The 13,626-nt window shown below is 41.3% G+C and overlaps 2 protein-coding genes across 7 annotated transcripts in view; one reads left to right on the forward strand and one right to left on the reverse strand.

Moving 5' to 3' along the window:
- The window catches only part of noctb (nocturnin b), a 15,229-nt gene continuing 1,603 nt past the window's right edge, over positions 1-13,626 (forward strand). The window contains exons 1-5 of one of the 5 annotated variants that reach the window (XM_086142915.1): positions 1-1,415; positions 4,746-4,965; positions 6,234-6,275; positions 12,099-12,238; positions 12,345-12,510. In XM_086142915.1, the coding sequence (XP_085999041.1) occupies positions 12,107-12,238; positions 12,345-12,510 (298 nt within the window). In that variant the 5' untranslated portion in view covers positions 1-1,415; positions 4,746-4,965; positions 6,234-6,275; positions 12,099-12,106. Of the gene's footprint in view, positions 1,416-4,052; positions 4,966-6,233; positions 6,276-10,824; positions 11,011-11,840; positions 11,946-12,098; positions 12,239-12,344; positions 12,511-13,626 lie in introns of those variants that run through there. The other 4 variants (XM_086142914.1, XM_086142916.1, XM_086142913.1 and 1 more) reach the window with 4 other exon arrangements.
- The window catches only part of elf2b (E74-like factor 2b (ets domain transcription factor)), a 26,925-nt gene continuing 20,620 nt past the window's right edge, over positions 7,322-13,626 (reverse strand). Inside the window, exons 12-15 of one of the 2 annotated variants that reach the window (XR_015104483.1) lie at positions 12,703-12,761; positions 12,071-12,528; positions 11,885-12,005; positions 7,322-7,448 (exon numbers count right to left, since the gene is read on the reverse strand). The gene's annotated coding sequence lies outside the window, so the exon portion shown is untranslated. Of the gene's footprint in view, positions 7,449-11,880; positions 12,006-12,070; positions 12,529-12,702; positions 12,762-13,626 lie in introns of those variants that run through there. The other variant, XR_015104484.1, reaches the window with a different exon arrangement.

Raw genomic sequence — 13,626 nt, forward strand, 5'->3', positions numbered from 1 at the left:
ATTTTATTTGAGGGCGCCTTTCTTGACAATCAATGACAACCAGAAGTCTATAACCTCAGTAATAAATAGGTATACTCTTCATGCCAACTTTAAAAAAAAAAATACTGTCCACAACTGTCAGTGGAAAAAAAAAAGCTGTATTACGTTGACAGAATTTTCACAGAAAACTGTCAAATGTCTGTATTTTCTGCATATTCTGGTTCTATGTACACTACGCCATTAGTTGTCGACTTACGACAACACACTGCGACGGTCAGGGTTGCCAGATCGGCGGTCAACACAACGCCGGATTCCAACATGTGAAAAGACCTGAATCCCCCAAATATTCATTCAATATTTGGGGGATTCAGGCAAGATTGCAAAGATTGTAATTTGTAATTTCTAATACACAAAACGTTTAAATGACATCCATGCACACTGCTTCCTCTGCAAAATGGACAACTTAAACATGAGAATGCATTTCTGTGGAGGTTCTCCGTCATCCAGGTCATGATCAATTCTTGTCAAAATCTTCTTATGGTATAAACTGGACTTGCTTTTATTTCCTTGAAAATGTTTCATCTCTCCGTCGAACGGCTTCTTCAGTTCAGAACTAAACCGTCCTAAGAAACTCTCATCCAAGAGGCGAAACATCATGAAAGAAAATCAAGTCTAGTTTCTACGATAAGAGGATTTTGACCAGGATTAGGTCATTTCGTGACCATGATATACTGCACTTGATGCATATCAAGAAAAAAAATCTGGTTTATGTGACCTATTATTTTGAATCCCTGTTACAATTATATGTCATGATAAGGACACTACAACAAAATGACCGTTTTCAAAGCTTCTGAAAATGGAAAATTTAAGAAATACAAATATTAACTGAGTTCGACATAAAGACTTATCTTAAATATTTATTTATCTTATATCAATTCAAAGGTATTATATTGCATCATTGTGTAATTTTATCAATACAATATTGTATTTTGATTTACACTTCAATAGATTTTCTATCTAAGAAAACTCAAATATACAAATATATTACTGTCCCACTACTTATATCACCACAGCTATTATTTTAACTTGTGCAACATCCATATAATTTTCATTTTTCATTAGTTTAACTTGGTGATTTGTCTTTTTATTTAACTTTATAAATTTAATATTTTCTCAGAGGTGGAAGAAATGTATGTAAATCAGTGAATGTATGTATTTTTCCTTTTATCAATTTTCTTTTATATTAATTCTATCGATTGTGTTTTTGTCGCGAATCCCCCCAACCTGGCATCCTAGTTCCACAGCCTCTCAGTCCTTTGCGGTCTGTAGATTAAATGTTCGCCACACGCTAACATTTACTTTTACCGGTCGACAACACATTTTGGCCACAGGGGTTTAAATTCAATATCGTTCCTGGAATTCACTCCACTTTTCAGGTAAGGAAGCAAATAATTCGTCTCATACAAATGTTGAACTATGGCGGTGGACGCTACGACAAGCTGACAAAGATACACAACAAAGGTCGCCTCGCTGTCTATTTTAATCACCATTTTTTTAGCCTTTTTTAAGCTAGCCCTGCTTTGCACTTTGGCGTGTTTTAGCTAACTTCGTGAAGGTTAACCGGTTCTTACGTTGTGTCCGCATTGACTTTCCGTAGTCTTTGCCGTGGTGGGGGCAGGCGTTGCCATGGTGATTCGACCTACAGGTTTGTGTTTACTACCTCCTCACAAAATGTAACCTCTCGACTACAAGTCCTCTAAATCAATACTAGATAAGAAAAATACCGAAGAGAGCATGGCTTCTTGCCTTGTCCCTGAGTTCCCGGCTATCACGGTCGCTCTCCAGCATTTGAAAGAGCTGGACCAGCTGCTGAAAGAGGAAGGGACACCGTTTTCACCAGAGGCCAACCTGCATCTGAACGAAATAATGGCTGCAGTCACTGAACTGGAGGCAGACAGACGTGCAGCTCATGAGGATTTGGAGGTGGAGACCCTCGAGAATAGTAAACTCAGACTTCAGATTAGCGATCTAAGAGAACAAATGAAGCAGGTTATACTCTCCGATGTGGCATCGGCACAGGCCTCCAAAGCTGAGGAGATGGAGCAGCTGCACCAAGAGCTCAGTAAAACTACCCGGCTCCGTAAGGCCGCGGAGGAGAGGCAGCTAGCGCTGACAGGTGAAAATGCAGCTCTGCAAGCTGAGCAAGAGCAGGTGAAGGCAGAGCAGGAAGCTTTTAGCGCCGCTCTGAGTGACCAAATAACTGTCAAACGCAGCTTGCAGGTGCAGTTGGACCAGACTCGGCAGGAAATCGAAGAGCTGAAGTCGTGCATCGCCAATGTGGAACAGAAAAAGCTGTCTCTGCAGAAGAACATGGACATGGAGAGGCAGAGTAGTAAACTGAAAAAAGATAACTTGGCCCGAGAGTTGGAACAAATTGAGGAACAAATTAAGCGACAGAGGGAATTGATTAGAGAAAACCAAGAAGAACTGGACAGAATTAATGAGAAGAAACAAGAGAGTTGTGAGCGTCTGGGTGAGCTCAGCGCCCACATGGCCAAGCTAAAGAGCAGTGAGATGAGACTGGCAGCATCTCACCACCAGTGTGATAAACAGCTCAAGGAGGAGGGTCAAGGGCAATTAGATCTGCAACAACAGAGGGAAAGGCTTAAGGAGGAGATTGGTGACTCGGGGAAAACCTTCACTGCTGACCTCCAGCTCCTCAGAGAGAAAATTGCCTCATTGGAGGCTCAGATAGAAGAGGGCAAAGCAACAAGAATCGTACAACAAAATTCATTTTCTCACATTTTTGAAGTATTCAAGCAACAGCAGGATGAGGAGAAGATAGCAAGAGCCGAGCACCTCCGCGTCTCAGAGCAGCTGAAGCGTTCCAAGCTGCAGCTGGAACAGCACATCGCCTCAATCGCTAAGCACCAAAAGGAGACAAAAGAGATGGACCGGCAGATCAGTTTGCTACTGGAGATCAACACGGTCAATGAGCGCGCCTTTGAGAGGAAGCAGGAAGTGTTGATAAATAACATAGATGGGGTGAAGAACATTATCCAAGACTTTCAGGAAAAGAAAAGGTGTGTGATTCGGCTGTTGGAGGAGGCAACGTTGGAGCAGCAGGAGACTATGGCAAAAATGACCACCAACGTCAGCGATACCAGGAGGAGGTACAAAGACCTGCAACAAGAAGAAGCGAAACTCCTCCTGCAGCATCCCATGAGTGCTGATACTGACCAGCTACTGAGCCACATCGCGCAGTCTGAAAGTGAGTACAGACAGATTCAGACCACACGCCTGCAAGAGATCCAGCAGTGCAATGCGGAGATAGACAACATAGAGAGGATTAATCGGGATAAGCAAAGGGAGGTGGAGGAGGTGGAGGTGACACTGAAGGAGGTGGAGGCCAAGTATAACCAGGAGCAGTCCAGACACCAGAGACTGGAGATTCTCACCAGGCAACTACAGAGAAGGAGACAGGATCTGGAGCTGTTGGTTCAGGAGCTGACGGAGAAAAGCAGCTTGCTGCTGCGGACCAAAGACGAGAAGAAGGCGGCGCTGCTGCAGTTGCAAGGAGACTACCTGTTACTGCTTCACAAACAGGCCTCAGAGCTGAAGTGCTTGGAGAGCAACATTTACAACGATAGCGTGAAACTGGAGGAGGTGAGGTTGGAGAACAGCCGGCTACATCTCTGCATCAGACAGATGAAAGAGGACCTCAGCAGGTGCCAGGAGAGCAGAGGCAGAAATTGGCAGGACATTCACCGGTTCAACAGAGACACTCAGGTCTTAATGGACAATATCCGGAAAGGGTGGAGAGAGGATGTGCTGTTGACTCAGCACCACCAGAACAGTGACAGCGGCCTGCTGGTGTCCATGAATGCTCTGATAAACACCCTGAAGACAAGGAGATCCCAGCTGGGAAAGGTTGCCACACTCCTCCATCAACAGATGCCAGATAAATGCAAACAACTGGGAGATGAATCAAATATCTAAAATCTCCAAGTTGACAAAGCCAGCCTATTGATCTACCAAGATGTCAAACTTGTAGCTGACTAATACTAAGCACTCTCTCGCTGTCTCTCACAGACAAACAGACACACACAAATATTAATACATCTACTTGTTTTTAGGGTTAAGGTTAGGTACCTGTTAATAGTAATCATACAATTGCTTCAGATCATAGGAACTTGCGCGTTACTGCTTAGGTTCACTTCAAGGATTGCCTCTAGCCTCAGCGGTCTGGCCAGAGCTGATCAAAAGCACTCTGGCAAGCTTAATAAAATCCATTCTGGAAACTGCCTGGATTCAAAAAGCACAAAATACAGCACTGCTTTTGCTCAGCATGTTGAGAGTGGACATGAACATAGAGGACCGACAGAAGCAGATTAACCCTGTGTTGGTTTAACTTGCTCTCTTCTGAAGGATGCTACTCCATGTTTGGGTCATTTTGTTCTTCCACATTAAAATTAGCATCGTTTTTTCTTTATGAAACTAAACCTTTACCTACAAATGTCCCTTTTCCAATGTGATTTTTTTGTTCCACTGTCATCACCTGAGTACTGGAATAAAACAAGTTCTTCTCTTCTACTTAAATTTTCTGTATTGAATTACACTTTGTGTCTCTGTGCTGTTCTAACAATGCTCATTTTTCAACCTTGTGATGCTCAGTAATTTCACCCCTTTTGATCATTTCAGTCTGGATTTACTTTTTTCTTAGAGAAATGTGATATCAATCTTTTTTTTTTTAATTTCCTTTTTAGATGTTGGTTTTTGAAGGAAGGTGTTTATTTCACCCTTTGAACCAGCAGATGGCAGTATTGATCATGTTTCTCCGCATGACCTTGCTCCAAAGGGTCAGGTAACCACCCACTGCGCCCTCTGTCCCAACGCGAACACACATGCACCCTTGTGTTCTTCTGTTCTGCAAAACAACGCAGCAGTGGAGGTGAATACAGACAACAAAACATTGCAGTTAAGAAGGTAAGGCTTAAGTGAAGTTTGCTTGGACAATTACACTATGTAGTCCCACTATCATACCGTAAATTTGAAAAGTTGTTCGTTTAGTATGAAAGTTTTACTGTCCGTGACTGTTTCGATCCAAACGTCTGTTTGTCTGCACCCGGAGGCAGAGTTTTAATTCTCCCAGGATTCCTCTTCTCAGCTGTTTCCCAGCGTGTATTTCCAACGCTCGGAAAACAAGCAAGATGGCCACTTGCTTGTTGTAGATTGGTCACAAACCTGGAGAAACCTGAATTTTCAATAGAAAGAAAACATTTTGGATATGCTGACCAAACGTGTTTTGGCATTTAAGAAATTATAAATCCAGTGTTAAAATATGAGCCCTTATGACTATCAAACACAACAAAGACACTTAACTCATGGATGATATCTTCCTAGAATAGTTTTTGTCATTTTAGCATCTAAGTACTCTGAACTCTTTTCATTGGTTTGATGATTTTTACACATTTCTGTTCACATAGTTCTTCTTTTTTATAAATGTGCTGGTGTCAGTACGCTGAATCAGTACTATTACTAAAATAGGTTCTTCAGGAAACGTATTTTTATTCCGTTTATCTTTGTTACATAATAGCTTGTACCCATGTTATGCTGAAATTAGCACTGATCCTTCATGTGATGTGAAGGAAGCGTGATATTCATCTTGCGTTCTGTGATAATTTAAGAAAAGGAACTAAAGTGTAGATTTGGAGAAGCACTAAAGACATTAATTGAATCCCTATATCAAAATCTTTTCCCATAAAGACTGAGAGGTGTGTAACACATGGCACAGCATCATCTTTGAGAAGACAAGAAATGAATGAAACACATGCAGGAATAATTTGCCACTCTCTCCTGTCTTGTCTATATTTTGTTTTACATCAAAATATACATCAAATGGTACTTGCCACAGCAGGTAACTAATAAAATAACCATCGATCCATAGAAAAATGATACATATGTATTACAATGTTAATCTTTCCTTGCTAAACTTGTCTTTACATTTTGATTTCTCCAAAATGATCAATTATTATATATTATATATATATATATATATATAAATTATATATGGTTAGTTATCAATTATGAATGTGTAGGGCTCATGTAAAGGCACATCTGTTTTGATCCATCTGTTATACTGATTATAATACAATTATTGACATAGTTGATTGAAAAGTGTAAAGTGATGACTGAAATCGGACTACTTTGCAATGTAATATAAATATGATGGGATTTTCCTCCTGTCTTGGCAGCTTGTACCCAACAATGAGCACATCCACGGCTGGATGGTGAAGGTAATTTCAGCAGTACATTGTGCAGTATGGTGATTCAAATCTGACTGGAAGCCTTTCTGTGTGGCGTTACCATGTTCTCCCTATGTCTGCGTGGGTTTTCACTGGGCTTGTTGGGTTTCTTCCAAAGTCCTTAAACATGTAATAGATTAGACTTGTGTATGAGAGAGTGAATGGTTTAATGTCTCTAAATGTGGCCTGTGATCAACTGCAACAGGTTCAGGTTGAACCCTACCTCTCACCCAGTGACAGCGAGGACAGGCTTTAGCCCCCTGATTGCAGGAAAAGCAGTATAGATAATGAATGCAATCCAGTATAGAGAATGAATGAATGTATTATACAGTATAGTATAATTGAAAAAGGCATACATTGTTTGAAAATGAGATTTTATATTCTTAAATTTTCAAAACTATGTGCATTATTTATAAAAAACATAATCTATGAATATGCGTTTTTTTTTCTGTCTGGGAAGTGGTTAGGACAAAAATAACTTATAAGCCCAAACCTTTTTATGTACATATTTTTTTATTTATTTCTGTGTTAGACCTTATTGATTCAAGGGGGAAGTTAAAAATCTCTCAAAGGTTTGTGAATTGGTGTGACATTAACTATTTTAGTCAAGTTAGGCATGCCAAACACACCAGTAGAGGGTCATGGTGTAATTGCTTGGGTAGCGCCATGTGGAAGTGTGTCCATTGCTGTTGATAGTTGACACTCTCCACTGCCCACTATTTTTTTGCCTGGGTGAAATAAAAAAAAAGAGAAATAAAAGTATCACAGTATTTAGAAGTCAATTCCTAGTATGAACACATATCATAATATTTGCTAAGGTCTGAGTAATTAAACAATTTTCTTGTCGAAATCTTCTTGTCATGGCAACTGTTTTTTTTGGCCACATCCTTTTCTAGTTGCTCTAGACAACTGACCACTTTCATCTTGTATGCACTGGTTGGATCCCGTCTCAGGGTTTTTTATACGTTGTTGTGTTCCCGAGGAGATTGTCCATCTTTGCTTAGTAATCATTTTTATCCAGAACTTCTGTCCATCTACCTTTGTCGGCTGGGAGGATGGTGATTCTCTCGTCCTTCCAGAGTGAGAAAAGGGCCGTCTTCTCTTCAGGTGTCAGATTGTCACTGGAGAGTGCTGCTGAGACCTTGAGTCCGATTTGGTCAGCTTCTGTAATTGAGATATGGTTGTTGCGTACGGCTGTTTCAGTTTCCGTGATGAGGTCTACTGTTGGGATCCAATCTGGGGTGGCTGCAAAATTTAGACCCTTTGGTAGGACGCCAACCATGTCGGGGTTTAGTTGGCGGCTGGATAAGTTCCTAACCCAGTTCTTGTTGTCGCTGTTAGTGGTATTGTCATTTTTGTTCCATATAAGGGTTGTGTTTGAATGAGTCCTGTTTAGTTTCTTCTGGAGGGAGCAGAATTTCCGTCTGTCTTTCCTTGTCAATGTCAAGTTGAGCCATCTGTGCCTTCTCTACAAACCTGTTAACTTCCTCCATGACCAAACCAGGAAGAAGTGAATTTGGTTTCCAGGATGTCTATCATGAAGCCCATCTGCCTTATCCTTTCATTTAAAAGCTGTTGTTTGGTTCTCCAAAGGATGCCTTCTGCTCAGTGTCCCTTAAAGGAGGAAAGTAGACATAAGCTGTTTTGGGTGATCTTCTGTTGTCTACATCATAGGTTGAAGCACAGGTGGCTCCTGTTGTGTGCGAGTCTCCTGGCTGTCGTTTCTAACTCCCGTACAAGTCGATAAGAAGATTTCGACAAGAATTCACTGTTACCTGGGTGACTGAGAACCTCCATGGACATTGGAGGATTGTTACTAATTATCTGATTCTTTCCTTTTACTCTCTGAGACTCGGCCATTTGAGTTATGAATTTGATGGGATCATATCTTTGATTTTGTGTTGAATTTAGGCTGTTATTTTCACTGCTCATGTTAATGATGAAAAAATGACAGAGTGCATTTAATGTTCACAAAAGTGAGAAAAAGAGTTAACAGCCAAGATTTCAGCCATTCAAGCATTCAATAAACTGCTGTCACTGTAAAAATGTGCCTCCCTCCATCCTTTACAGACAACACGCAGGATTAAATGTCTCCGCTCTCCAAAGACGGTAACATGGAGGTCAGACAGTAAATAAAATGGTTCTCGAACCTTGCAACTCGATAGCTAGACGGTACACGTTATCTTTATGGCACAAGGCTCTGGTAGATACAGCACACACCTGTGGGTTTTCATACAACCCAGGAATACGAAGTATTCTGCCCTGTAACTAAATGCCATAGACATCACATTTTACTTCTTACATCAACATAACATTGCCACACAGGGAAACTTTTGCAACATCAGCCTGCTGGCAGAAACTCAACATTTTTTATTCTAGGTTTTATAACTGTGATACCCATAAAAACAGGTTTAAAAAGTGTTTCTCAATTTATTTGAAAGGAAAACAAGTTTTTTTTTCCTTAGAGAAGAGGAAGCCCATATTATGGCACATGTGGTGATCATGCTCCTCTTCAGTTGAGGGGAACAACACACACACACACACAAATACTGTAATGCAATGAGGCAGCTGCCCTTCAGTGTGAAAATGTCAGTGTGCTACTGAAGGATATAATGACACGATCAAACACACACACACACACCCACCAAACAACCCAGTTAATTCAGGTGAATCATTTATTCCTAAAGCCACCCCGTCTATAGGCTATGAGTCACAATACCCTTGAGTCTGTCTCTTGCACACACACTGACACACACAAACACACGCGCATGCATGCATGCTCTATCACTGAATCTCGATCTTCCATTTGCACATGGTTGCTGCGGATTGAATTTGTTTTTCTCACTGTTGATGTCTGTGGGCTATTAACACAGCTTAGATTCTCTAGAAACAAGGTTAGTGCGTGCCTTCCTATGTTTGATCTCGTGCCAGTCACTAGTCATTACTGTCCTGGTGCTTTAAACCTTTATTACAAGGAGAAAGCGAGAAAAAACTTTAATGCTACAGATGAAAACTTGATGTTGTTGATGTTGTTCTGAGGCTGTAAACACCAGCTCATGGATCTGTTCTTTAGCTCAAGTCTCATTTCACTCATTTCCTGTGGCTGAGAGAGTTCTGTAAAGGAAAACTGAATATATTCACAAGCCATTTTCACACCATCAGATGTCATGATATCAGTATTCATAATAATATCTGCTGAGGCCTGAACCATGTCAGCTGCATGTTTCTTGCCCCCTGCTTTTGTTTCGATTGCTTCACTGACTGATATTTTTGTCCGTTTTTTTTTCCTGTAAACCTTATGGCTAAGCATTTAGTTTTGTTTGTCTAAACTTATGGTATGTTAACCTGCCAAATATACATATATAATATATATCCTAGTAGAGTATAGCACTACTCAAAATACCTTTTCAAGGCATGGGTGGGGCTTCTCACTTGTGACATCACAGAGTAACTCCAACCTCAGCAGTTTGGAAAAGCTTGTTAAAGACCAAGTCAGCCTCCACTACATTCACCCAGGGTTCCTAGTCCACTGTCAGGTGGACGTAGGCCCACTTGTCTCCCTGCAGCTTCTGAACACAAGGCTCAAGCTGGATCTTTTATATTTTTCATGTGAATCCACGTGATCTCAGCCAAAGTGGTCTTGTCCGAACTGAAACTAAACACTGTAGAGAGCCGATCAGCCAAAGGCAGCTTCTGCCTCTGCAAGACTTTTATTTCAGTCCATGAAGGGAAAAAGAGGCCGCCTTGTCACGGGGATAAACTGAAAATAATATGATTATCAAGAATGTGTGTGTTTAATTTCACATCACTGTCTCTTTGATTTCTTTTGCTCGAATGATTTTATTGTAAGGCGTTTTTCATCATTGGACAAGTTTGGAGTGAAAGATGACGATTCACTTTGGTCAAAACAACCCAAGTGTTTTTACAACATGGACATGGAGGAACTTGCTTAACACACACACATGCATACAAACTTACGTCATCTGCACACAAATGTACAAACAGCTGCACCACAAATATATGTAATATATATAAATATATATAATTGATATTAGATACCCTTGATACACCCAAAGTATATGTGTATGTGTGCATGCATGCATGCATGCGTGCGTGTGTCCACTCTTCTCTTGAGGTTGTCCTGCCTTCACGTCGGCCTGTGAACAACCTTCAGCTAAAGTCAGTAATATAAATAATCCAAGTGATCCCTCACACTGGTGTCTGTCTGTCTGTCTGTCTGTCTGTCTGTCTGTCTGTCTGTCTGTCTGTCTGTCTGTCTGTCTGTCTGTCTGTCTGTCTGTCTGTCTGTCTGTCTGTCTGTCTGTCTGTCTGTCTGTCTGTCTGTCTGTCTGTCTGTCTGTCTGTCTGTCTGTCTGTCTGTCTGTCTGTCTGTCTGTCTGTCTGTCTGTCTGTCTGTCTACCTACCCACCCACCCACCCCCCTCCCACCAGCACACTATTAGTTATACTCCGTATGGCCTGATGACGTCTGCACTTCCTAATCTCTCTCTCTCCACCCCCAAGGCTTTAAATGCCGCAGTAAGCAATGGCAAGTCAGATTTGTGCTCAGACACAAACACACACAAATACACATAAGCGTGCACTCCACATCAACAGCTGCATCATCTGGAGTCTGACAGAAACAGAAGTCTGTCAAGATTTTAAAGAAGACACTAAGGAGATCTAGCTTGAGTGGACTTATTTTAGAGCAGAAATGGAAACCATGGGTAAGGTGTTCTTCATCCAACCAATGGAGATGTTATATATTCAGGAGCTGCATGTTGGTTAGCGTAATGTTATTTTAAGCAACATATGAGATCAGCGGTGGCGGAGGTCTAGATATAACCCTGAGACCCTGATGTTGTGTTAGATGTAGTGGTAAACAAGGTTTGCCAACAAACATCTGCAAATGACGGTGGGGTTTGTTCTGCATGTGAAAACCAACTATTCTTATATCTGATGGTTTTAAAAATGAAACCCAGCGTGGTTTATATCAGTGAAATGATGGATTGAAAACAATCTATTTTAAACAATGTGTTTCAAATGACTTGTTTTTATGATTTTCTGCAAGGTTGTATCTTCTTTAAGACAATGTCATAGCTGAGTAATTACAGGTGGACACAATCAAATGAACCATTACACATCCATTTTTTCTCAGAGCCAGCAGGCAACTCAGCATAGTTGTGGAAACTGTTTATCCTGCTGATACCAGTCTGTTTAAAGTCATTGCAAACCAGCTGATGCCATCAGAGTACACGTTGTAGGCCGAAAGGGAGGAGCGTGCACGTGTGTGACTGTTTACTGTGGATCAAATGTCCAGATATTTGAGTTAGTCAATAACTTAGGTTCTCTGAAGGGACTGAAAATAAAAGAAGGAACTGAAATAGCAGGCTTATAATAACCGATGGAGGTGTGTTCTGCCTAGATTTACTTTCTTGATCTCTAAAAAAAAAAGATCTGTTGACTGTCCAACAAAATCTTGTCTATGCTACAACTTCATTTAATTTTAGTTAGTTGATGTCCCTCCAAGACCGCCAGATTTGCTAAAAAGCAGCAGGAATTTGGAAGTCCAAAAACAAACCCATAAAGTTTGCGTCTTACCTTCGAGGCCCGTAGCCATGGCTGCATAGCTAACTCGGCGGAACACCTCAAACTCAACGTTGTAAGATTCTCTGCTCTGTGTGGTGTGCAGCAGCCCATCTGGAGACAGGAATCCCAGAGACTACACCATATCGTGTCATGAATGTCGTGCAGAGGATTTTAAATGAATATTAGAAAGTAAATCACCTGTTGACTCCAATGTTCTTCTGAGCAGTGTATCCAATGGGAGGAGGAGCCACCAGGCTGTACAGCTCCCTGACACAGACCATCAGCAGCCAGCCTCTCCCAGTCTCCCCGTCTCACCTGGACCCCTACCAGCCTCCAGAGACAATCCTGGATCCTGATTTCTGCCAGGTAACCCCTTCTGCGCTCAACTTTTTTTTTTTCCAGAGAATCCCCAGGAGAGTACTTCACATTTCAGTTGAGGCAATTCGAGTCCAGTCTAACCTTTTGTTTTCAGGAGCGGAAGGGGTCCCCTGCCAGAACCCTCGATCCTGCAGAAGTGCTCCAGCAGTGTGAGGAGGCCCTGCGGGGCCAGCCCCCTCGCTTCCACAGGACCTTCATACGCCACTCCAATGGAACTGGCGACCCCATCAGGGTGATGCAGTGGAACATTCTGGCCCAAGGTAAGACAGCCTCCTCTCCTGTTACACATTTTACATTTATAGATTAAGATTAGTTTGAATGTGGAAAAGGCAGCGTATAAGCATGTTCCGCTGATCGACAGTCTGGGTCTTCTTTTTTTTTTTAATATTTTCTCTACATTCTACCCCCCTCATTTCTCATAATCAATTTTTTTTTGTGTCATCTTCACCGACCGTCTTCCATCAACCCAGTGTCCTGTGAGGGGAGAGACAGGGTCATCAGAGTGGGGGTCCTGAGAAACAATATCCAAAATTTTATACAATTTGAAAACAATGATATAATGACCTGAACATAAACTACCCTGTAGCTACAAAAAGGTGGCGTGTGTTTGAGATTCATCAGTCCATTGTGTTTTTGTATCATTCATAAGCACATAACACTATATTAGAGGCCCTATAAGCTAAGGAAAACTTAATTCACTCATTAAGGACAACCTCCGACATTGAACTTGACATTGTGCAAAAGCGTAAAATAATTTCGTCCTCATCTGTTTCACATAAAAAGAGACACATGAAGCACAAATGTCAGTTGGCACTGCAACGGGAAGAGGAAATTCACCAGTCAGCTCCGTCATGGCATATCTGCGTCATCATGTTTACCTAGGAAAAGCCATAGTCATCAAACAGACATGGGTTTTTTTGAGTTTTGAAGATATATTTCCAAGGTAGTTCAGCCGTTGACAAGTGATATGAGTAATCGGTGGAGGTTAGAGAAGTCAAGTCAGATTTGATTTATATTCATATAGCGTCACACAGTTGTCTTGTGACAGTCTACATGTAGATAAGTAGTAACGTGATGGAAAGAAAGAGTAGCGAGAACATTGTTTACCAAACTGGGGTATAAAATGGACCCAAATAGCAGCTCACCCTTCACCCACCTGAGATCCCCTAGAATTATTTTTCTCTTGTCAGCCCTCATTGGGTCAATCTTAAACTTGTATTAGTCTAAATCTATCCAGCTTTCCTTGCAAAAGTGGCAAAGACGTTGTTATCGAATCATCAAAACAAAGACGGTGAGATGAATGAAGAGGCATCAAATACAGAAGGGGCAGAAAGGTGTAACAGTTAATTTAACATTTGTCCTCTGCTTGTTCAAAG

The sequence above is a fragment of the Fistularia commersonii genome, chromosome 35 (assembly GCF_037954325.1).
Source record: "Fistularia commersonii isolate RoL2024-O1a breed Wild chromosome 35, RoL_Fcom_v1.0, whole genome shotgun sequence".
In the NCBI taxonomy this organism is placed as follows: domain Eukaryota; kingdom Metazoa; phylum Chordata; class Actinopteri; order Syngnathiformes; family Fistulariidae; genus Fistularia; species Fistularia commersonii.